The sequence below is a fragment of the Pyrgilauda ruficollis genome, unplaced genomic scaffold (assembly GCF_017590135.1).
Source record: "Pyrgilauda ruficollis isolate IOZ18807 unplaced genomic scaffold, ASM1759013v1 scaffold19, whole genome shotgun sequence".
Taxonomy (NCBI): domain Eukaryota; kingdom Metazoa; phylum Chordata; class Aves; order Passeriformes; family Passeridae; genus Pyrgilauda; species Pyrgilauda ruficollis.
The window spans coordinates 4958226-4981998 of NW_024518095.1; the positions used below are offsets into that span (position 1 = coordinate 4958226).

At 38.4% G+C, this 23773-nt stretch overlaps 1 protein-coding gene across 1 annotated transcript; it reads left to right on the forward strand.

Annotated features, from left to right (window-relative positions):
• Positions 1-10096: 10096 nt before the first annotated feature.
• HELB (DNA helicase B) lies at positions 10097-23752 on the forward strand. The gene is made up of 12 exons (XM_041465504.1): positions 10097-10296; positions 12216-12473; positions 13776-14639; positions 15714-15885; positions 16636-16777; positions 17755-17885; positions 18915-18999; positions 19885-19944; positions 20499-20703; positions 21358-21492; positions 21703-22140; positions 22632-23752. Exons 1-12 carry the CDS (start codon positions 10114-10116, stop codon positions 22719-22721), a joined length of 2763 nt encoding a protein of 920 aa, XP_041321438.1. The 5' UTR covers positions 10097-10113; the 3' UTR covers positions 22722-23752.
• Positions 23753-23773: the final 21 nt, after the last annotated feature.

Genomic DNA, 23773 nt, shown 5'->3' on the forward strand with positions numbered 1-23773 from the left:
AGCCCTGCCCCTGTTTCAAGGCAGATGCTGCTGCCAGGAATGGTATCAGAGCCACGTGTGAGGCTGAGAGCTCGAGGAGGGGGCCAGCAAGGAGCATCCAGCATGGTGCTTCGAGGGTTATGTATGATCCAAAATCCTGCCCACCCTGGGAGATGGGCACATACATCTGCTTGGAGCGTGCAGCTCAGGAGAGAGGCTTGAGGAGCTTATCTGGCATGGAAGAGCCACTGTAAATGTCCGCTGAGACCTTGGGATCTTCTCCCTGCCCTGGATCGGTGCTCAACATCTGCCTTTCATCTTGCTCCTTTTCTTTTACTTTCCACCCATGAATCTTTGATTTTGCTAAGGCATTAGGCATCCAGGAGGGCTGCACAAGCAGACCCCATGGGAAAGTTAGGAGGAGAAACACCCCAACTCTGAATCCTCACTGAGATTTGGGCAGAGATATGGAAAGCTTTGAAGTAAATAAGCTAGGTACCCAGGGTGGTTCAATAATTCCAGAATGAGGGAATTACAGAATGAGGGGGTTTGAGTTGTAATTTTGGTTTTATGTGCCTAAGCTTTGCTTAAATTTAGGTGCCTTCGAAGACTTTACATCTGACTCTAAATTGAAACGCACTGCTACAGGTTCTTTTCTCACTGTCAGCTGAAAAGCAAGGGCTCTGGGAAGTTATCTGGGGAAAGGTAAATCTCTTCTGTCACACTGAGCTACTGTGGATGCCAAATAGAATGAGGCAGCTTTAAAGGATTTTCCCAAGTCAGCTCAGAAAAAGTGATTATATAGGATTTATGAAGCAGCTTCTCATAAATTTAATAATGACTCACCCTTTCCTCCACTTGCTAGATTGCTTAGCACTGACTTGGATGCTCTGATAGAGCAGCATTAGTAAGAAATCACATGATTTGTCTTGAGATGGTATTTCATTCTCTGAAGATAGTTCACATCTTTGATATCAGAATGAAGGAAAATAATGCTTACGTATTAGAAGGTATATATATGGTATGTTCAAGAAATACTTTTAACTGCTGTTCTCAGAGCTGTTTCAAACAAATCTGGATTTCTCCCCTGAACCCTGTGACAAGTCAAGAACAGAGCCAAAATGCCCTGAGCATAGGTAACTGATCAGAGTCTTCTCTTTAAGGTAAAAGAATGTAGGTAATGCTTCTAAACTCTCCTGTCTGCTTGCCTTGTCATGTTTAGCATGAACGCCCTTCACCTGTCATTGGGAAATCTGGCCAGTTTAGGTTAAAATGCTGTTGCAAGCTGCTAAAATAAACTGACCAGGACTGTGCAAGAGCAGATGAGTGTTGGCAGAGCTGGGTGTGTGGCTTCACCTGTGTGGAGGCTGGCAGAGCAGGAGAAACAAATGGGCTGTGATAACATCTGGTCCATCTGACCACAGCTTAGTCTCAGCTCCAACATTTACCTTCATGGCAACTGGCCAAAAAAGTGGTTCATCAAGAAGTCGAATAGCCAGGTAAGCAATAAATCCACATATCAAGGTATTGATGGGAATAATCAAAAAATGGACTCATGATTGGTAGGAGAGAAGAAGAAACTTGTTCTGTTCCTGACCAGTGTTATGTTGCAAGGTAAATGTCCTGAAACTCATTAGGCTGGTCTTACAACCATTACAAAAATCTTTTTCCATAAAGAGCTTCATCTTTCAAATGTGGTAGCAGCTGAGTACGTTGTCACAGTTCAAAATACACACATAAAATTTGAGTTCTACTGTGAAATGCATTGTGGAAGAATGATCTCGGCAATGTGCATGCATGTTGTCTTTCATTAATTTAATATCATGAAATCACTGATTGTCTTCATTAGTAATAAAAACCCAGTCTGAATAGAAGTGTCTGTTGGTATTGTGTTAAAAAATTCAGGGGGTGTCCTGCAAGCACTCTCAGCTGTGAACACAATGAGTCAGAATGCAGGAAAATTCATTTTGTTAGAACCAAAAATACAAATATGTTATTATGCAAGTATTCTTCATAGGAATAGCTCTCTTAAATTAAGAGTAAATAAGTGAGAAGAGTTTTAAATTTCAAAATCTATCCCATTAATATAAACAAATTTGTATTTTCTGAATAGCTGCTACATGAGTAGACTCATACAGAAAGGAGTAGAAAGACCTTTATGTGTTAGAAAACCTTTGCCACATGTCATGTCAAGAAATAATTTTCTCTGCATTACATCTTAAAACTAACATTTCAGGGGTCATCTTATTATTAAACAACTAATTCCTGATGCAATTAGCTCACTGTATAGAACATGTTCATTACTGCTGTTTGGGGCATTATGAATGATGTGTGAGTAGTGCTAATACAAAAGAGAAATCAGTGGATTCAGTCAATGTTTTGTCTCTCTCCCTGGAAAGCTGTAGGTGAAAGGAAACATGCTCATAATTACTAATCAAAATTCTAGCCAGGATCTGGTTTCTAAATGAGTTTAGTGGAGACAGCGCTGCTTATTAAGAGTGTTGGGCTTTTTCCTTGAGAAACAGCTATGGAAAGTCTGCCTTTCTTTTCTTTATTTTACATTAATTTTCTACTTTTTCCTTCTGCATCCTTAGAAAGGACCAATTTTTCTTTTCCATGTTCACATCTTCCCCCATTCCTCCATAATCCAGCATAATAATTCCTCCATTCATCCAGCATCCTCTAAAATTTCTCAGCCTGTGGCTCAAGATAGCCCCCACATTTCCCTGTGTTTGCCCTGCAAGCTCCCTGTCTGTGTGCTCTGTCAGCACTACTGCAGAGCATTGCATGACTGGAGATAGGGTGAGAGACTCCCACACACCATGGCTACCACTGCAAACTCTTCCATCGCTTACGAGAGAAATCTGGGCTAAATTGCAAATGTTAGAACTCCACATTAGATGTACTCTTCTAATTTATCTATCTGCCATGTGTTGTGTCAAATTTTATGCTTCAGAAGAAATGGAAAGTTCATTGCAAAAACGACACCAAACAAAAAAACTATGAAACTACAAAACCCAGAACACACAACCCACTACCTGCTAAACTGTTGTATATCAACAAAAGGGGAGCAAATATGTCAGTGAAGAGAACAGGTTCTGGTTTCACCATCACAAAACAATTGCTATGTGCAATCAAGACTGAAAAATCTTTTAAAGTTTTGAAAAAATCATCCTGTAATCTGTGAAATAACAAAGTCCTGGCCTGCAGTGATCACTAAATGTCTAATACATTTCCAAAGGAAAAGCATAATATCTGCAGCACTTTATCAATCCCAAAACACAATGCGTTTCTACCAGCATCTGGCATTTTGGTCTGGAAAACTTAAATTTCACTCTGTGTGAGCACCCCAAAGGGAGCTTTATTCTTTATTTTACTATCCCTGCTATGCTAAAAAAAACACATGGTTTGGGCAATTCGGCTGTCATTGTGCATTCACTTTCCATGAGTATCTTCTGATCCATACTAGATGTGTGACCCAGCACTGTGTTATGTGAGCATTTTAACTTTTTATTAAGTTCAGAGCTGCCATATCCCTCTTGTCATAACTACTTCCATTCTCCAGGTGGTTTATTTAGGATGGAAGCCATCCCAGAGTAAAGTGCATAGTGACATTAAATCCCAGTGGATTTTAAATCCTCCTGACCTCTATTCCCATTGCTGCTTGACAGCATCAATCTACAAGACACCACCACCCTTTCCAGTTTTTCTATTAACCACAAGTCCTTTGTATCAGAGTGCCTTACATAAAAACAAAAGGCAGGGTTTACAGTCTGATACTCTCTATCCAGACCTGGAAGTAGCTGGGATGAATGGGAGGATTGTGAAGTTCTTTCCTGTAACACTCAACTCTACTAGTATCTCTGTATCTGCTAGTATCTGCTCCTTCTCCATCCCTTCTCCTTAGTAAATCCTTCTTGGAACCTTACTTTTTCCAGCAGAACACCTATTGGGAGTGGCTGTTTGAGGAAAAAGAGGCAAATCAAACTTAGTCAGAAATTAATCTTCGTACTCATTGATTTTATTACAAAAGAAGATGAACAGTTGCATTTAACCTGGTTTTAGCTGTAATCTGAGCATTTCCATCTGCTCATTTTGCTTATAAGACCACATGAAGAAAATTGCATTAAAAAGTATAGAAGATTTGGGGAACAGTAACAAAGAAGGGTTAGTGCACAGATGTGATTTATTTACAGCGAAAAATTAATAGCTAAACTCAGGAGCCCAGCTGAAGGCAAGTACCTGGAAGGGCTCTCAAAGGACCTTCTGGAAACAGGCTCAGACCTTAGACTCAAGTGAAAGTGCTTACTCATTTTTATTTATTTCTTTTCCAAGGAAAGCTCCAGATAAAAATTAAAGAGAGGGAAAGTTGCTACCAATGTTTTCCAGATCTGAGTATCACAAAAAGCTTTATAGAGCTAATGGGAGTCGTGGCCTTTGGTGGCAAACAGCTGCAAAGTAGAACTGTACGCAAGTAAATGACTTCTCTTGGGTAGCTTTTGTCTACCTCTGAACCAGAAAAGAAAACAGGATCTGTTCTTTGGTCCTGATTCTCAACTGTGAGAAGGGGAAGAAAAACTCTCAGGGCCTGGGCGTCATCTGAGATGGTTTTTGTTGACACAGGGCAAAATGTGCCACAGTGCCTCAGCAGCAGACAGTGTGGATGGTGGCACACCTCCACTTCAGGCCCTGTTCTGGCCCAGGATAGTTTGCAAACATAGATGAAAATTGGGCCCAGAATCACACCCTGACAGTCACACAGTATGATACTGTTGGCAGCAGGGTGACCTTTGGCTTAGGAAAATTAAAAAACCCATTCCATTAACCCCAGAAAATACAAGTCTTCAGTCTTCAGTCAAATCCTGAGAGAAACGTACACCCCACCCTCTTACCCCTCTCCTCCCCCCGTTTAGTCCTCCCTGTTATCAGAAAAATATTCTCAAAAAGCAAAGATGAGCAACTACACAACAATACTTAAAACATATTTACTAATATCCTTTTGTTTGACAGTCTCAAAAGACAAAGAATTTTCCTTTTCTGAGACTTCTTTCTATTTAACTTTGAGTTTATTAACCAGATCTTTGCTGTGTGGTTCACCAGGAATGTAGAGATGACACCATTACAGAACAACATAGCTCTATAAATTATAAAGAATAAATCTTGAATTTTCTTGCAAAAATGCAGACTTATGCAGTTCATTTCTCCACCAAACCATTAATTACGAAAGGATGCTGAGGAAGGTGCAGAGGGAGGGCAGCCAGGGACAAGTGAACCAAAATATTATCATATGGTCATTAAAGTTACCCATACTTTCATTTACAAGTAGAACTGGAGAATTTCAGGCATTTCTTAAGAAGGCTGTCTTTCATTTTCTGGGGGTTTGAGCTTTTTTTTTTTTTTTTTTTTTTTTTTTTTTTTTTTTTTTTTGGTTTGGTTTTGGTTTTGTTGTTGTTTCTGTTTTCTGTAGCTTTTTCATTAAAGGAACACATTGGGATAAACATAGGAAATTTTTTTCTATAAGCCACCAAGATACAGACTGTTTTAGAAAAAGTACTTTCAAGTATTACCCACTATGAAACACTGTTAAGGGAAGTTTTATGTGTTCCTGGCAAATCAGATAACAGTACTGGATTTCTCTCCTGAGATATACAAACCCACAAGTATGACATGAAGCCTGGTGCATGAATGTAATATATTCAAACAGAAATCTTTGTACACATACATCTAATTATAAAAATAGTAATTTGCGTGGGTTTTTGTTTTTGGCTGTAACAGCAGCCATTTTATCCAGATTTTTTTTTTCCCTTGGATTTGCTTTTTCCTCCCTCAGATACAGAAAATAATAACTTGTAAACCATTTTTTAAAATGTTCTGCAACAGTATGGTTAAGTTAAAGTGACCCTGATCCCACATCTTGATGAGGTCACCATTCTGTAAGAGGAAATACATGCCAGATGCTGCAAACATTCTGTGGCCTTGGGAAGAAAAGAGAATGAAAAGGTTGTCTTGGTTTTCTTCTGAAGCTTTTAATAAGAAGCAGTCCTGTGTCAGAACTTTGAATTAAATGCAAAGAATCTGCCTTGACTCCTTAAGCCCTGACAATGCCAAGCATGTTTTCTAAGCAGAATTCAACATTATTGCTAATGTGCTGATTTATATTGGCAGAGTTCCAAGTTAAATCACTACATCTGTGCTAACCAGGGGGCTCTATCTTACACCTATCAAGTTTTCAGAAAGCCCCTCTTCTAGACTATGATTAAGCAGGCTGCAATATGATGCTCTTATAACAACTCTCACTTTTTAAAGATTCTGAATGTTTATATGTCTCAAGTTCTACCAGTTTCATTCGTAATGAGGACTGTGAGACATATATATCTCATTAATGGCATGTTTGACATTTTCTGAAATTTACTGTCTAGGGAAAAAGCAATGTCAGTGGAATTAGCAATTTTGCTCCATCTGTAGAAATGTCACCCAGCTGTGAAGAGATTTCACATGAGAAACTCTGGTAAGTAAAAGTGCTAATTAATCTGCAGTCACTTTACAGCCCCTTTTCACTAGCCACCACCCTCTGAAAGCTTCCATATGTTGACACCTGTTTATGGGATCCCTAGATCACAAAAATCCCCATGTCCTACTGTTAAGTCAGGCTGGGGGTAGGTGACCACTTGTGGACCTTGTGCTCCAGGAGGCTCGTGGCTAGCAGTAAGGACAACTCACTGCTCTCTGGGTCCAGCACTTCAGTGTGACATCTCAAAAGGCAGTTAGGCTGCATTGCTGCTGCCCAGAATTTCACTTCCTGAAAAGTATTTCTGCAGACATGATTGCTCTATGACACCCTGAAAGACCACAGGGTAAAACCAAAACCTTTCCATCTCAAGAGGAATGAGAGTTTAACCCTTCCTCTGCTACTCCTGCCTCCTGCTGTGCTAGACACATCACCTGATTTCATCCTCTGAGGACTTCCAGCTGCTGCTCAGAGATGGCAAACTCAGACTTACTGCTGGTTTCAGCAGACAGGAATGTCTTGAATCCCAGCACAGATCAGGAAGCAGTGAATATAAAGGCAAATTTGAGACTAGGGAATGCCCCCCTGCTCCCAGCCCTAGTCAGATTTGAAGATGAGCTGCTAGACATCCTGTAAAAGAGGGTGTCTGGTGTGGGGAAACACTAAAAAATGTAGCAAGTCTTCTTCAGATTTGGAGGCTGGCATAAATATAACCCTTCAGTGTATAAATGGTACCTGTCAGAATGTTCTGAAAATTGTTTTCAGGATTTTACACACCTATTTAAAAATGGGAGATTTATATGGGCATACTTCTTATTAAATGAAAACTTGCTACTGTGGGACAAGACACAAAGCAGTAAGAGACAGTAAATTATCTCTCCTTGTTCATCCTGAGTCTGCTTTTCAGGGATTTGCATTTTTTTTTCACTGAATGCATCAATATTTTGTTCAAATTTATAAAAGATTTTTTCTCCATAGACAGAAGAGTAACACTAACTTCTTTAGTGTCATGACAGATTATACTTTAAGAATCATGAATTATCATGACAGTGATATCATGGTGCACTGGAAGGTAAAATCAAAGGGCTAGCAAAGCATGTTGCTGTTTACTGTAAATTTTTGGATTTTAGGGTGATATTTGAAGTCAGACATGATGGAGAATAAGCTAGTCCCTGAAGGCTATCTAAGATTTCCAAGTATTTTTCAGAATATGATTTGAAATCTTTGTGACAGAAAAGGAAATGATATCTTGAAATCAGAGAACAAAGTGTAACAAATACTCTGGAAAGGAGATATGATAAAATAAAATGCAATTGAAAAAAAAAAAAAAGAAAATTTGGAAATGGAGTGACTACAACAAAATGTACTGAGATGAAATGAGGTGCAGTGTAAAGGACCAAAAGTTGCCAAAATTCTTCACACTGATATCCCAAAACCAGGGAAGAAAGGTAAACAAAGAGACAGGTGAAGAAACTGAAAAAATTAAATGCTAAAAGAAATGGAGAAAATTCTGAAATGAAGCAAAAACAATAAAAGCAAATGGGATGACACAAAGTGCAGGGAGAGGACTAAAGCTTGACCAGTTGATCCTCATTGAATTCACAAGATTTCATTTCCTTTCCTGAAAGGAGCAAAAGACATTTAGTCTCAAATATTAAAAAAAAAAAAATCTAATACTCACCTATCTCTAGAAAACCAATCTGACTTCACATGAGTGGCAAATAGTAATATTTTTGAAAATCAAGCCTTACCTAATAACGCTGGGCACACATAAAGCCATTCATAATCAGGATGCATCCGACTGGATGATAAGGAGAAAGGGAAAAATATTAAGATATCATACAGAAATTCAGCATAAGTAGTATGGATTGCAGAAAGACCAGGAAATTCCAGTCAGCCTTGTTGAATATGGTATTAAATTTGTATTTTCAGAATAGACTGGGGAAGTCAGATATCCAGTTTCACTTAGACAAATACATAGTTAAATGTGAAATGATGTTTCATAAGAAGAAAGTATCTTAAAGCACTGAGTCAAATGTATGACTGCCCAACACCATTAAACACTTCAGTAAGCTAATGCTTTAAATTTTTAAAATTAACATCAATGTTTCCATCCCCTCTCATGTCTCCCTTTTTCATGTGTTTTCAGCCTGCCATGTAAAGCAGTTACTTCATTGTCTGTGAATTAAGCTGGAGAAAGAACCCAAATATTTATCACATGAGAACTGAAAACAACTATTTCAATATTCTTATGTGTGCTTGAGACTTGCAGTTGGGTTTTAACACAGTAACAGAAGTATTTACACCTCTCTGTCGTGTTATAGGTATTACTTTGACACAGTGATGTAGGTATGCCCAGAGATGGAGAAGTGGCAGAGAACCATGCCAGGGCACAGGGAGAGTCCCATGCTTCTGTGTGAGAGAGCTGAAGGCCCATCAGTTTTTTTAGGAGGAAGGTGGCAAAGACGGGGACATTCTTTGTAGGGTAGTCCTGCGGGTGGAAGGCCTCCTGGATCATCCATGGGAAGGAGTCATGAAACAATGTGGCAAAGAACTGTGTCTCTTTTAGGTTAGACCGAAAGGAACTGTTGTGTGTTGATCTATTTTATTATACATCACTTCTTCTAAACACACATACAAACAACCTGTGCTACTTTCTGAAGGGTATGTCTGTGCTGCTGACAGCTTCTCAGAAGCTGGGCAAATTATTTACTGCATTCTATTTAGTGTAGTATTGGGGGCATTTCTGTGTTGCACTTTGGTCTTTTGGGGTATGAAACCACCCAGTTATTTAATCTCAGCACCTGCTGCTTTTGTGTGTCCTTTAATTTGCTTGCCAGCACTCTGATGTAGCAGTGAGACATCCACAGCGGCCTGCAGTGTACTGTGTGACAGTATAGAGCAAAACACAGAAGAAGTTGGAAGAAAAGTAGTTAAAAAAATAAAGAGAGGGCGAATCCAAATATAGGAATCAGCAAAATGATTTTTTTTTTAGAAAAATAAATCTTACAAAACTTAATTCATTGATGAAAACACATGCTTGCTAGTGGCGTGAACATGCAAAAATACAACTGCAAAATTTTGCTGAAAAAACAGAGCTATGTAACAGCATGGCAAATATTAACCTGCTAACTACTAACCAGTGAAAATCAGTTTAAAACAGGTTGTAGAAAGACTTGCTTTCATGACTGAACAGCAGGATTTCTGGGGCCCTTCAGTGGGAGATCAATACCGAACGTGAGAAGGCTTGGTGTATTTCACATTGAACTATCATAAAGTGTCAGAAAAGGCAAAGAAGTGAAGACTAAGCAGCAACGGCCAGGGTTACAGTGTAGGGAAGGAAAGGTGGTTTTCAACGAGAGCCTTCCGGAGAAGAAGTCATACAACTACTCTGGGGGCAGCTGGGTGAAACACAATCGGATGTACTGGAAGTGCGATGTTATGATCTGATGGTTTTGTGATAGGGGTCATGTAAAGACGGAGAATTATGTCCCGAAGTGTTAAATAAACAAATAAATAAATAAATAATTGACTCGTCGCTCCGGACTATCCCGAGCCCGCCGAGCCGCTCCCGCCGCGCCGTCCCGCCCTTCCGCGGGGGCGGGCAGATCTGCGGCGGGGGCGGCATGGCGGAGGCCCGCGGGCAGCGGGGCGCGACCCTGGAGCTCTGGGGGCACCTGCGGTCGCCGCGCTGGGAGGCGGCGGACGACGACGAGGAGAGCGACGAGGACTTCGAGGAGCTGTTGGGGGAGGATGCGCTTCTGGAGGCCGCCGGGCGGGAGCTGTCGGCCGCGCTGCCCCCGCGCCGCGCCGGTGAGGGGCGGCGGGAGCGGGCCGGGCCGGGCCGGGTTTATGCTTCTGTGATTCTACCATGCGAAGACACTGGTGCTTCCTATAGTTTATTCAGCTGTAACAAGTCTTATTGAAAAATGGGTTCATCACTACTTAAGCAGGGTGGTGATGGCTTTTAGGGCTGGCACCTGTTCAAAAGTGGTACAGGTGCCTCTCTGTAGTACAGGGATCAGTGAAGGAGTTCAGTGTAGTCCTGATCAGCTGCACTAAGTAGACTGTCTAGGTGTGTTTGGATCCCACCTGCCAGCAGATTGGTATGGCTGGAAGCAGACTGTGGAATCACTGGAGTGTCTCCACTTCAGACTTCTGAGGATACGGTTGTGGGCAATGTTGGTGTGGTTACATGAGTGTGACTACTTGAGTGTTAGAGATTGGATCAGGAGTGTGCTTTTGAAGCAGACATCCCCCTTGTTCCCGCTGTGATGCAGTCTCTGAGAGTACTGACCGAGTGTCCCTGCTGGGTGAAACCCAAACGTTGTGTTCACTTGCATTCCTGAGGTACTCCAGTCCATAAAGGACAGTCAGTCTGTGGGACCAGACTTAGCTGGTCTGAAGCAAAACACTGCAATACAGAGAAAATCAGGGTGTCTGAGGTGTGGCCTCAGCGTTAGAGCTCTTGTTTGCTCCGATGATCTGTTTCCATAACCTGTACAGACAGGTTGGGTCTATCTACTGTTACGTGTAAGCAAGCAGAGTTTTCCAGTACCTGGCTCACTGGGCAGTGTCAGGTCAGATGATGGAGGTGACATCACTTTTGGATGTCAAATTGTGTGTAACAGCAGAGTTCCGAGCCTCTGCTAGACTTGAGCTGACTGTACTTCACATCCCATTTGTAAGGGGAGGAAAGTGCTTTGTAGGCTTTCAGGCTTTTTGTTCTCATTTTGTAATGATAGAAAAGATTGCACAGTCCCTACTCTCTTCACCTTTCTTGTAGTTGGTGTTTTTTTCCTAGTATCTAGCTTAAATTAATTTGCTAAGTTTTAAGCTTTAATCTTTATCATTGAGCAATATAGACCGTTCCCCTACCCCAGTTGCTACTGTTAGTATTGTAAATTTTTTTGGTTGTTATTAATTGTTGTGGGCTTGAGTAGTTTGTTCTTCAAGCCTTCATGGTATTTTTTTTGTGTGGAAATAGTGTGTATTGATGATATACATGTAAATTAAGTACTTGCTTAAAAGGGAAAAGGTTTTATCTTTGTCTTTATGAGGGTAAGACAGTGATCAGAAAAAGTACTTAAGTGAGAAAAATTAGTGGTTTAAATTTTCCTTAACACAAAATTAAAAATAGCCTATTTTTTTCCAAGAGCCAAAGATTCTGAAAGTCTCACTTTCTTTTTAAATTTGTTGTTCTTTCTTCTGAAATTACCTTTTAAAGCAAAATGTAGAGCAAATCAGTTTCATTATTCCTCACTCTCAGCCTGTGACTGATGTCAGGGAAAGCGATAGCTTAATTTTGGAGTCATTGAGAAAGCCAGTGGAGAGCACTATTTTTTGGTAAGTTCCTCTTCTGATCTGATACTACAAATTTAGAAGCATCTTTCCTTATTTTGCATTTGAAATGTTCTTCTGTACATCTGTATGAAAATCACTTCTAGGTAAGAGGCAGGCATGATGAGGTCTGAACTGACTTTGTACAAAATGCTGTTGAGTATGCAGTTTGAACCATGTGAATGGTACATATTTTCCAAGTGAATACATTTAGTTGCTGTGTTTATGTCATCTATTTACATTGTTTTTTTCTTAAGGCATTTCAGGGAAAACAGACTTAAAAAAATTTGAAAAGGGTTACGGAAAGTAAGAAAATGAGAGAAATTTGTGATGTCTTGGATATAACGGAAGCAGAAGGACGAAGTCAGAGTCCGTGTAAATTTCTTTGCAACAATCTGCATATCACATAAAAATTCCTGTGTTTATGGTGCGTGCAGTTGCAGGAAAGGCGGTATTGGGAGCTCTGGCTTTTCCGAGGATACTGGAGTTCTTGCCAATTCTTCTGCCACGCCACTTTTGCTGTCTGTTAGAGAAGATGTGTTGGGAAAGAAAGGCTGATGAGGACGGTGAGGAGGTAGCTGATGAGTTGGGAACAAAACTGGATGAGATACTAAAGGATGAGCCATGGAAACTTGGATTCAGCAGGGTAGGTAATGTTATGAATGGTAAAAATATGGTGTTTGCTGCATTTGAGGTGCATTAGACTACAGTACTGTTTTAGTTGGGTTCACTTGATTAAATGGGCATTTGTAGGGGCTAAGCATAGCTCATTTGGAAATGGATGATATATGGGACTCAGTTTTAGCAAAGGGCTTGTTTTTCCAATTGGTCTAGAATTAATTAATCTCGGAAGATTTTTGAAAGTGGTTTTGTTACAACCATTTGTTTAGTATTTTCTACAAGAGACAGAAAATAAAATGCTTGAGGTAATTGGGCCAAAAGTTAGGCAGCTAATTTAAAATCCTCAACTGTTCTCTTAGATTTTATACTGGTGAGACTTTTGTTCCTAATATATAGAGCAATATCTATGCTTTCTTAGTAAGGTTGATAAGTTTCTTGTAAGAGATCACCTGCTTCAGCAGTTCGTTTTTTTGCAGTGGGATTTGCAGTGGTTGCTTACCTTCCTGTTTTCCTTTGCTGTGCTTGCCGTGAGCTGTGCTGCAGCACCTCACCTTAGCAGTCCTGGACCTCACCTGAGAGCATTAGGTGTTCACAAATATGGGTGGTTTTTCCTCTTCTTTAGGCCTCCAGTGCTTTACTGATGGAGGTTCTGACTTGCCTTAATCTAATTTCAGAGATTCAGCAGGGTAGCCAATATATTCCAGTGTTTCATGTAATTTCCTTTAGAAAGATTTTCCCGATGTCCGGTTTGACTGTTCCTTTTGCAATACGGACTTGCTGCTCTCTTGCTTCAAGGACCTGCATTCTCACTGCAGTTTTTTATTGCTTGAAGACTCTCTTAGCTTTTTCTCTTACAACTGAGCAAGTGCAATTAACTTTTCTTGCTCTCAATAGTTCATCTATTTTGCACATCTCAATCTTTCGCTATTTTTTGTGAAAGTGCTAGTGTCTGTAGAGGTGGCATATTTCTTGAACACGTTCAGAATTGGGTACAGAATTCTGGCTAATGGCTTTCCTGTGCTCTGTTTCTACAGTTTGTGTACCTTTATGTGAAAATGTGTTATTTGGTGTGCACGAGTTCTCCCTAGTACCCAATTTCTTTGCCAGGTTTTTTATTTTTAAAGTTTCTGTTTCATACAGAAGGGTAAGTAAGAGGAATTATCATTCCAGCTTACTTTTAAGTATTTTGCTTTATGAAAACTAAGTAAATTTTTGCAAACTTCCACCTTCTGAATTGCAATTTGTATTTACTAGGAGGAATGTTCAGCAAGAGGCTAAAATCTTCTGAAATAAATCTATGCTTGCTTTTTTTCTTTTTGGGGAGAAGATTATGTATAAGGATTTGAACATTGCTTACTGTGAGGCAACGTGGGCTGCCTTTTGTCAGTGTGAACATCTCCTCTGGAAGATTCCTGACTTGCAGAAGAACGCGTTAATTCTGTATGATCAGCTCAAGACACGCTGTAGACAAATGGGACACACGTACGAAGATCAAGATGAATTAGCTCGTTTGGTATCCAAACACATGTCCATTGAGCATGTTTGGCAATCTCTGGAATTTTTGAAAGATGAGAATGTAGTGATTAGGGAGAAAAAGCTGGTGTTTCTGCCTCATCTTTACAAATCTGAAAAAGACATTGCAAGGTATGTAGGTGACCTTCTGTCAAACCGCACATGGAAACTGGATGTGGATGTGAAAAAGATACTTAACATTTCTGAGACACCAGGAGAAACTGCAGATAACAAAATGAATATTACCCAGGCACATGAAGTAGAGGAAAATAATCCAGACAATCATAATGGTGAAGATCACTTTCCTGAAAAGGAGGTGGGCTCTATGTCTGGTATCCAAAGTAAAGCAGGGGTAGACAATGATCAGGTGATTGCTGTAAAAAAAATTTGTTCTAATCCTGTCACAATCATAAGTGGAAAAGGAGGCTGTGGGAAGAGTACAATAGTTAGCTGCCTTTTTCGTCATTTAAAGCAAATGGAAAAAGAAGTAGAAGCTGCTTCTAAGGACTTTGAAGGAGACTTGGATGCATCTGAGGAATGGAATACATTTGATCACCACTGGGAATCAGAGAATATGTATGCAAAAAAAAATTTGAATGTACTATTCACTGCACCTACAGGGAGGGCAACAAGTCTTTTAAGAGAAAAAACGCAGCTTCCTGCATATACACTGCATCAGGTAAGGCTTGTTTTGGGTTTTGTTTCTTGTTTTATCTTTTTTTTTTTTTTTTTTAATTAGGTTCTGAAGCATCTTTTGGCACTGTCCATTCTTGTCTTGGAAAAAAAACCAAAAAGGCAGCTTGTTATTGGACTTCCCTTAAGAAATGTAGCCTTTTATTGTTATTAATGTTAATACTTGGGTACAGCTAATCAGCATCTGAAAATCAGCATTATGTTTTGGGGGAATCATAAATCAGTCATTTGAAATACATTATTTGCCAACTTTTGTTTCTTTACTATTTATATACATCTGAAACTTGTGCTTCTCTAGGGCGTCTGTTTTTTTCAGCTTCTCAGTTCTGCATTTTAGTTTAATGAAGACAAAAATGATTTCTAGGTGGTAGAGCTGTTTTCTAGGATCCTGTTGCCTAGCAATCATAGCAGCACATACATGAAAAGATCAGTAGCCTGGAGTTGAATAATGAGAGAAATTTCATTTGCACATTGTTTCCTTAATTAATGTTAGGTTTTGTGGAATTTTGTGGAATTTTTTTGAAAATTTTGGAATTCTTTTAGAAAAAAGTAGAAAGCAAACTTTGTTAATAAACTTAGGCCAAGTCTGTCTTGTTCTAGATAGCAAAGGTGCCAAGAAGACATTGGAGTTACGGAATAACCCATATAAATAAAAATTACAATAACTTAAAAAGTACTGTTGGTTTATTTTATCTTTGGGGACTGGATAGTTACTTGCCTGTTCCCCTTCCCCATGCAATTTTGGGTATTATTAATGACATCAAGTTGTAGTAGGAGGTGTTCTGTTACTGAGCAACCTAAGGCTGACCTAGTGTCTTTAACAGTTCCTGCAGGAAAAAAAAGGCTGTGCTTTTATGTATGTCAGTGTTGCTAATCTCAGCTAGAAATACATTCATTGAGGAAGAAAATAAGACAAATGGTTGAGTCTTCTGGGTCTTCACAGGTGTAAGTTCAGAATTTTGGATAATAGCTCTACATGTGTCAGATGATACCACACTGTCTACTTTTATGACATCACTTAGAGTTGATTAGTGTCAGAGCTTGCTTTATTTGTTTCTAGATTATCTATAGTTTTAAATCGTGGATGCGGACTGACCAAGAACAGCCGTGGAAGTTTTCTGCAGTTACAGTTCTCATTGTGGATGAAGGAAGTTTGGTGTCTGTACAAATTCTTAGTTTAGTTTTGAAACTCTTGTGTGAGCATGCTCAGCTTGCTAAACTTATTATTCTAGGTAAGTGAAACAGCAAATTTAGCATTGTACAATGTTTAATAATGCCCAGTATACAGCATAAGTATCAGAGCTCCCGAGTCTTAAAATGTTACATTGTTCTGTACTTGGATACTTTTGCTATTTTCTTAAGGTCAGACAATTTTCCAAATGTCAGTATGAAAGTATCAGTATCTCCATTATCTGTTTAGCAGTGTTTTGTCTTATTCTGACTTCCATGTTGTTGGTTATTACATCTTGCAAATGGTAAACTTTTCTGATTTCCTTAGATGTGAAGGAGCTGTTCTTAGCATATGAATTGTATGTTAGAAGGGAGTTTTCATGCCGTTCTTAATGCTAGGATCATCTTGTTTTAATTTAAAAAAGAAAGCAAAGAAATGTAAAATCAATTTTTTATGCTTTCTTAGAGGTTTCCTTTTTGACATGCCATTTATGGCATTTGTTTTTAAATATGTAGCTTTCAAAGTGTGTTTGAGTAAGATGTGATCACTGTCGGTACTCATCAGGCAGAAGAATTTGCACTTGCTAGTAAAGTATTACTGGTAGAGGAGTATAAAAAAACTATACTACAACCTTATTCCCAAAGTTTCTTAGATCCTTGAAAGTTTGATTTCATGTGAATTGCATTAAGCATGGATGTTACTATGTAGAGGGTTGAGGATTTGTTCATACAAGTACTCATTTTTTTAAAGACAATTTTCAGCAGATGATATGTTATTCCTTCTCTCAAAAACTAACGTGCTTTCTGTTTAGGTGACACTAGACAGCTACCAAGCATAGACCCAGGAAACATGTTAGCTGATATCTTTGAGGGTCTAAAATCAAGAGGCTTTTCTGTGGAACTGCGAACTAACCACAGAGCTGAATCACAACTAATTGTAGACAATGCATCAAGGTAGGATATCCTGATGTGTGTGTGAAGAATTCTTGTAATTCTTGCCCGGCCTTTTACCTGCAAATAGCAGTCCATCCAGATTTGACTCTGTAATATTGCTTCTTTTCTTTCTTTTGCTTGCATTTTTAGTCCAAATCCATAGCATTGGTTTTAAAAACAAGCAACCCTCCCCCAAAACAACAGCAACAAAACCCTACAGATTTTTTCAGATGTATATATTGGACAAAAAAAAAATGTGTGTGCTGGAATGCTCTTGAATTTTATGGGATGTATTTCACTATTATGCTGTCAGATACTCTCTGTTCTTTTCAAATGAGTTGTAAATGCACAACTGACTTCATGCCTTCCAAAACAGCTTACAATTGCTCCTCTAAAAAGGAAGTTTTAAAGACAGTGCTGATAAGTGTGACAACAACTGAAACAGACTGAATTGCTTGGAGAGTTTAGATGTCAAGGGCCATTACATCACAGGTTCTTCGTATTTTTTTCTCTGTCAATACTTAAAGAGTCTAAATGTTTCCAGCATTTGCATTACTTTTGTTTTGGAAATTACCCTGTTTCCTATCAGTGCTTGATTTCTTTTTTAAACCTCTAAGAAAAAAATCTAGGTTTTGATGTTAAGTTAATTTGAGAATATTCTGAACATTTGCAAGATGTCCAGAGCTACTAAGTGTTTTACAAACATTCTTACTTATTTTTTGATAACACTTCTGTTTCAGTCCATTTTGCTCCCATGGGAAGAACTGTATGAGTAATACTAAGTATCTGCTGCAGTGATGGAGGGTTTAGAGAATAAAGTACCAATTTTTTCAATGTGAAATCAAGTTATGCTCTGAGGAAAGAGTTTTCAGGGCGTGTAGTGTAGATCTAGACAAAAGACTTCTAAGTGGTGAACTTCAAGCTGATGCAGATGATGATATGCTGGAATTCTTTAACTGAAAATAACTTTTTGGTTTCCCTCCAATGCTTTGGTCCAGAATCTCTCACCGGCAGCTTCCTGAATTTGATGAGGTGCTGAAAGTTTCTGCTTGGAATGAGGAAATGACAATGCCAATCCCAGAGAAGAAATTTATTTTTATTGCTTTGCCTGCTGGCGGGAATTGTGAGAGTATGTCAGTTTCTTATCTTGATTTTCCCTTTGGTAAAGCATAGACTATTGTCTGGAACAAAAATCTTGGGAAAATTTTAGTCTGGCTTTGTTTGTGGTATAAATTTAAATGCTTTGTCTTTTGCCTTCTAAGTAAGTTACTTCTAAGTAAGTGCAAAGAATGGGCTGTAGAGCTCCAGCTCACCAGTTAGACTTTGAAATGGGGGACAGCTTCCACCACTGTAATCAAATGTGGTTGTCTTTTTATATTGTAGCTGGAGCGGTCAAACCTTAAGAGATTTTCAGAATTGATTCAGAGGTGAATCATTTGAGTAAAAAGTGACTGTAACAGTATGGTGTGCTGGACAGGAATGTGCTCCGAGCTGTAGAACTGAGTTAGGAAAATTCTAAGAAGGGATCCCAGTATTTTTTTTTAAATGTTTTGGGGTCAGGGCTAGAGCTGTTGTTTATTGGGTTTTTTGGACATTTATTGGGTATAAGTGGATTGAGTGGCCTCTCTTTTATATGCATCGAAACACTTCAAGGGGAATGCAGAAAAAAAACCAGTACAAACATTATCACCTTATCTTACTCTAGCAAAATACTCAGCAAGCAGAACACTGAAAGTAGATTTCTTCTGTGAAATCCAAGTGTATAGGTCTGTGGCTTGAAAATATTTAATCTTTCCCTCTTCAGTGTGCTGTATCAAAACCTTATTTTGCATGAATATGCTCCATGCAGCTGTTGTTTAACACAGAAATAAGAATTTGTGTCTTTCTGTATCTCTCTTGTTTCTCAGGTTTTAATACTGGATTAACTGCATGATGCTTTCTTGGGAGTTTTATGGTGTATTTTTGTTTCTTTTGGGAGTGTGTCGTTTTGTGTAAGAGTTTTTTTGGGGGAGGGGTTTTTTCTTTTTTGTTTTGTTTTAAACAAGTTGCAATGTCATTAAAGCAAGAAATAAGCAAGTGCAATTTCATATTGAATTATATTTTCCTTTTTTAAATTCTGAATATTTTTATGTCTTATCTTTTACGTCTTTTAAAACAGATTTACAAACTGCAATAAAGATTTTACTTAAAAAAGGGCCAGGATTGGAGGATGCCAAACAATCACAATTCATTGCTTTCAGAAGGTAATGGAGTGTGCAGGCAGACATTGAAAAAATCCTTGCTAGCAGCCACAATCTAAAAATAGCTGAGTGTGTGGAGTTGGAGAGACTAGTGGCAATAGCCTAAAACAAGATACTTGGAATACTTATCACCTAAGAAGGATGGGATGTAGGGCTCTAACTCGCTTTGAAGAAAGACTGGAAGTCAGTAATCACAGGAGCATGAATAGTGTGCATGGCTTTGCAGAAACACTGAAGGGATAAAAGGGATAATGTGCACTAGTACCACTACTCCATAACCTTGAGTTCTGCACAAAAGGGTACTTAAGAAAAAACCCCTCCACCTTTAATTGTGAAGAACATTTTCTCAGTAAGTGAAAAACACCCACTATTTACAGGGTCCCAGTGAGCTAATAAGTGATTTGTGAATGCTGAGTAACTCTGGTATCAATTTTTTTCTCCAGACTGCATTCAGGTACAATACTGTTATAAGTGATTTTTCTGTATGATTCTTCTAGAATATATTTATAGATACTTAAGCTGCATTTAAAAGTTAAAATTCCAGGTCTTTAAAAAGTAAATAAATCTTCTTGCTATTTTTAATATATCCACAGACAGAAAATAATCTGTCCAGGTTTTAGTTTTTCTTTAGTTTTCTTCTTGATCTTAAAACCAAATCTAGCTAATCTAGAGCTTTCTGTGGTATTTAGACAAAACTGTTCCTTTAATGCTCTGTCTTCAAAACTCTGAATAAGTAATTGTTCTTAATTGGTGGTGGAAGATCATCAGAGAGAAAAAGGGCTTTTTCCATTATTTATAAATTAATGGCTTATGTGACAGTGACATTGCTTGTAATTGTATGTTTTGTATATAATGACTTTGTTCATGTTCTTGTTTTGTATGATTTAGGCAAGATTGTGATCTAATAAATGAACTTTGTTGCCAACACTATTCAAATCATTTAACCAGGTAAGCCAGTGTTTTGCATTTTTCCTGTGACCAATTTAATTTTGTTTTTAGAAGTGTTATAGCCAGGCCAATACTGTAAAATAAGATTGTAAAACTTCCAATGTTCCATCTAGATCTGATTATGTTATAAATCATTCATATAATAAACTTTATTTGATGGGTTCTTTAATCTCATTTTAAATAGTGGTAAAAGGCTTTTCATTTAAATTCATTATGTGAATTCTGAGATTTTAAGTTACTACTGAATATTCAAAATTCATATAAAAGCAACATGAAAAAAACCCTCAAGGTTAATTTTTTTTTGCTACTATATGATTTATAAATACATTCTGAAATATTTTTGTGCTATTCTGTATTACTGGGTTATGTTACTGTTTTTTTACCAATTTGTTTTACAAAAGTTCAAGTCATAAATGTGTTATCCTGACTATTTTGAATATTATTAAAGTTTTTAATCTGGGTCAAGTATAGAGAATGGAAAGAGAAAAAATACTGAGAGATGTTAAATATACACTTTGTAAATACATTTTCCCCTTTTTCTTTCTCTCACCTAGAGACCATAAGAACAGACTTCTGTTTCAAACTGGGGACAAGATTGCCAGCACACGCAATGTGTATCTCAAGGATCTCTTGGCAACCTGTGATGTCAGAGGGAGTTCCAATGGCCAGGAATGCAGAAGTGGAGAAACCACACTCCCTGCAGAGTCCAATGAGGAGGGCAAACGACTCTGCAATGGAGATATATTTTTCATAACAAAGGTAAGTCCTGGCAGCAAGAACTTGTACAAAGAAAACCTGGTGGGAAATGATTCAGTGCTTGCTGAATCCCCAGAAGAAAACAACTCACACTTTTAAATTTGGCCCATAATACTTACTTAGTTCTGCTAAACAGTTGTGTAAAAGGCATGGAAGAGGCAAGGTACAATAGAAAATTTAAAAACCCCCTCAATTCTGGACTTTTTTGTACAATGTGTTTCAGCTGATTGTGTTCAGTGTAAATACAGTCTGTAAATACTCAAATGTATTGTAATTGAAAATGTACTGTAATTGAAATAGATAATGTTTAAATTAACATGGTCTGAAGTAAAGAGTAATGTTACAGCTTAAGGTTTCCCTGGCAGAAAACCAAGCTGGCCTGACAGTAACAGCAACAAAAAACTTTTTTTTTGCTGGGTTCAGTGAGTTGAGCAGTGAAAGTATCAGTAGTTAGGGTGGGCTCTGAACAGTGAGAACTGTTTTCCTTCAAGGTGGTCAGTGAAAGACAGTGCTTTATTGGGCTTAGCATCTTCTGAAACTTTGAGCTGGCTGATGTTGCAGCTGTTGTAATTTCAGGGCAAGCCAGAATAGGGAAGTACAGACATTGCTCCTGCTGCTGATCCAGGCTCACTCCTGAGTGTTTTGCTTTTCCTTTAGGATGCAGAAATTGATAAGCAGCGCTTGCTGACCATCAGCACCACGTATGGCTCCATGTTCACTGTGAACTACACGGCACTGAGGAAGCTGTGTCACATAAAGCATGCCTGGGCCAGAACTATTCACACATTCCAGGTAAAACCACAGCAGCTGTGAGCAGAGCTATTGCATTCTTACTCTCTCATGGAAGAATCAGAAACTTTTCTTGAAACTAGAATTCCTTGAAAGCAGGATAGAAAATATTCTCAAGAGTGTCCCCAGTTGCCTCCAACTTCCTCACTCTTGTCTTTTTTTTAACTATTTCCTGGAGATGAGCCTTTGAACCAGAGCTCTCCCCCGTTTCAGGGCTCGGAGGAGAGGACGGTGGTGTACGTGGTTGGCAATGCCGGCCGGCAGCACTGGCAGCACGTGTACACAGCTGTGACCAGGGGCCGCTGCCGCGTCTACGTCGTGGCTGAGGAGCCGCACCTCAGGAGAGCAGTAAAGAGCAAGGAGATCACCAGAAAAACGCGTTTGCAGAGATTCTTGAGAGAGGCAATTGCAGAAACAAACAACTGTCCCAAACAAATGCCCTCTCCCCTGATGAAGTGCTGGCACAGTCAAGAGCTCAAGAATCAGTCTGTTTCTGCTACTCAAGGTGCTCCTGACCCACCTGAGCTTCAGAGTGACCTCATGATAGAGGAAGGGCCATCAGTTCTCAGTAGAGAGAAGATGGGCACTTTGCAGCAAAGTCCATGTAAAAGACAAATCCCTGCATCTGAGGATGTTACAGAAATACCCACTGTAAGTATCTCCTTACTGAGAAAGTTCAAAACAAACTTTTGCACTCTCTTTCACCACTGCTAGTCACCAGGGCACTGTTACAATTGTTTTATTAGCATTTATTTAATAATTTTCAAGTTGACCAGTAAGAGGTGAAGCAGTCAAATTTGGCAGATGTCGTTGCAGAGTAAGATATGGCTAATATAGGAAAAAAATGTTAATAGTAGTAAGCTTATACATATTTTTACTCTCAGAGTGATCTGTTGGCTAGCTTAGCCTGTATCAGCTTATGGTTTGTGCACAAATGTCAGATTTTAGGTGACATGCTGTGAGAGATGTATATAAAATTTAATAATTGAAATTGATTTTTTTAAAGTCAAACCTGATAACAGATGCTTTTTTTTTAATTACATCTAATTTCTGAGCTCATGTATAAAGAACTTGTTTTGAAGAAGCTACTATATTTTAGGTCTGTTTCAAACTTGGATAACATTTTTGTTTTGTTTTGACAGACAACAGTAGAAGAATCCCCACTTGGATCTTCCAGACTTAAGAATCTGACATTGGGACAGCAAATTCCTAGGAAGCTTTTCAAAAGCTAACAGACAATTATTAATTGGTCTTGGTATGAACCTTTACCGAACCTGTTGAAGATTTTTGGGATGGAGACACTGAATATGCAGGTGCCTTTCAAAGGCTTTCTTGGGTTTGCATGTTCTGTGAAGAACAGCTTGTTTTATGCTCAGCCTCTTAAATTTTCAGTGATCCATTTTTAGTAGATTCACCGGTGTACTAGTCATCAAAAATCATGTAATTCTTTTGTTTTGCTGAAGAATGAACTTACAGGTCTTTGAGGTTCCAGATGTTCCCTTAAAAAATACACCAGGATGTATTTTGTTTTAAAGGCTCCTATTTGTCCATACCAAGATTTATCCATCTCCAAATGTTACAATAGTGATGAGTTGCACTTACTGATGTGCCAAAACTATAGATTCCTTGAGAAAAAAACCCAGTTTTTTTAGGTTTTTATGATGTGGCAGATTTGTGGCCGTGAAACTTTGATGGATTATGGATTTTAATCTTGTTACAGACATAACAAGAAAGTTGCATTCAGTGACATAGAAAACTTTTTCTATGATGTAGAACTTGCCATTGCTGCTTTAGCTAATGGTTCTGTGCTGATGATGATCTTGGTAAGAAAAGCAAAACTCAAAATCAGAGTTCAAATAACATTCCACTTTCAGTTTTCTCATGTGTACTTCGGGACTTGCTGCGTTGCAGTTTTGAGATTAATAAATTGAATGTTAAATCAAACATCAGACACATTGTACTAAAATGTGTACAACCTGCTTACCTTCAACAATTTTTTCTTTTCACATATGGTAGGAAAAAGTATACAAATATAAAAATGGTATTTTTTTCTAAAACTGGGAAAAAAATGGGAAAAATATGAAGTAGAAAACCTCTACCTCATTTTTAATGTCTTCAAATCACTGTTTATTTCAATTTATACAGTTTTTCCATACAAATATTTGCAACAGTTTGAATTTCAAAAAACATAACATAGACGATAAATATCATGCTATTAAAGTATTAAATTTGTACAAAAATACTTTACAGTTTAATACTTATTTGTTACAAATAAAAATACATA

What these genes read in the sequence shown, in the direction of transcription:
- HELB (XM_041465504.1), top strand. Translation starts at nt 10,114, where the DNA reads ATGGCGGAGGCCCGCGGGCAGCGGGGCGCGACCCTGGAGCTCTGGGGG. An exon ending in TGCTGGCGGGAATTGTGAGA is followed by an intron (nt 17,886 to 18,914) that starts GTATGTCAGTTT and finishes CTTTTAAAACAG; the next exon opens with ATTTACAAACTGCAATAAAG. An exon ending in GAACTATTCACACATTCCAG is followed by an intron (nt 21,493 to 21,702) that starts GTAAAACCACAG and finishes CCCCCGTTTCAG; the next exon opens with GGCTCGGAGGAGAGGACGGT.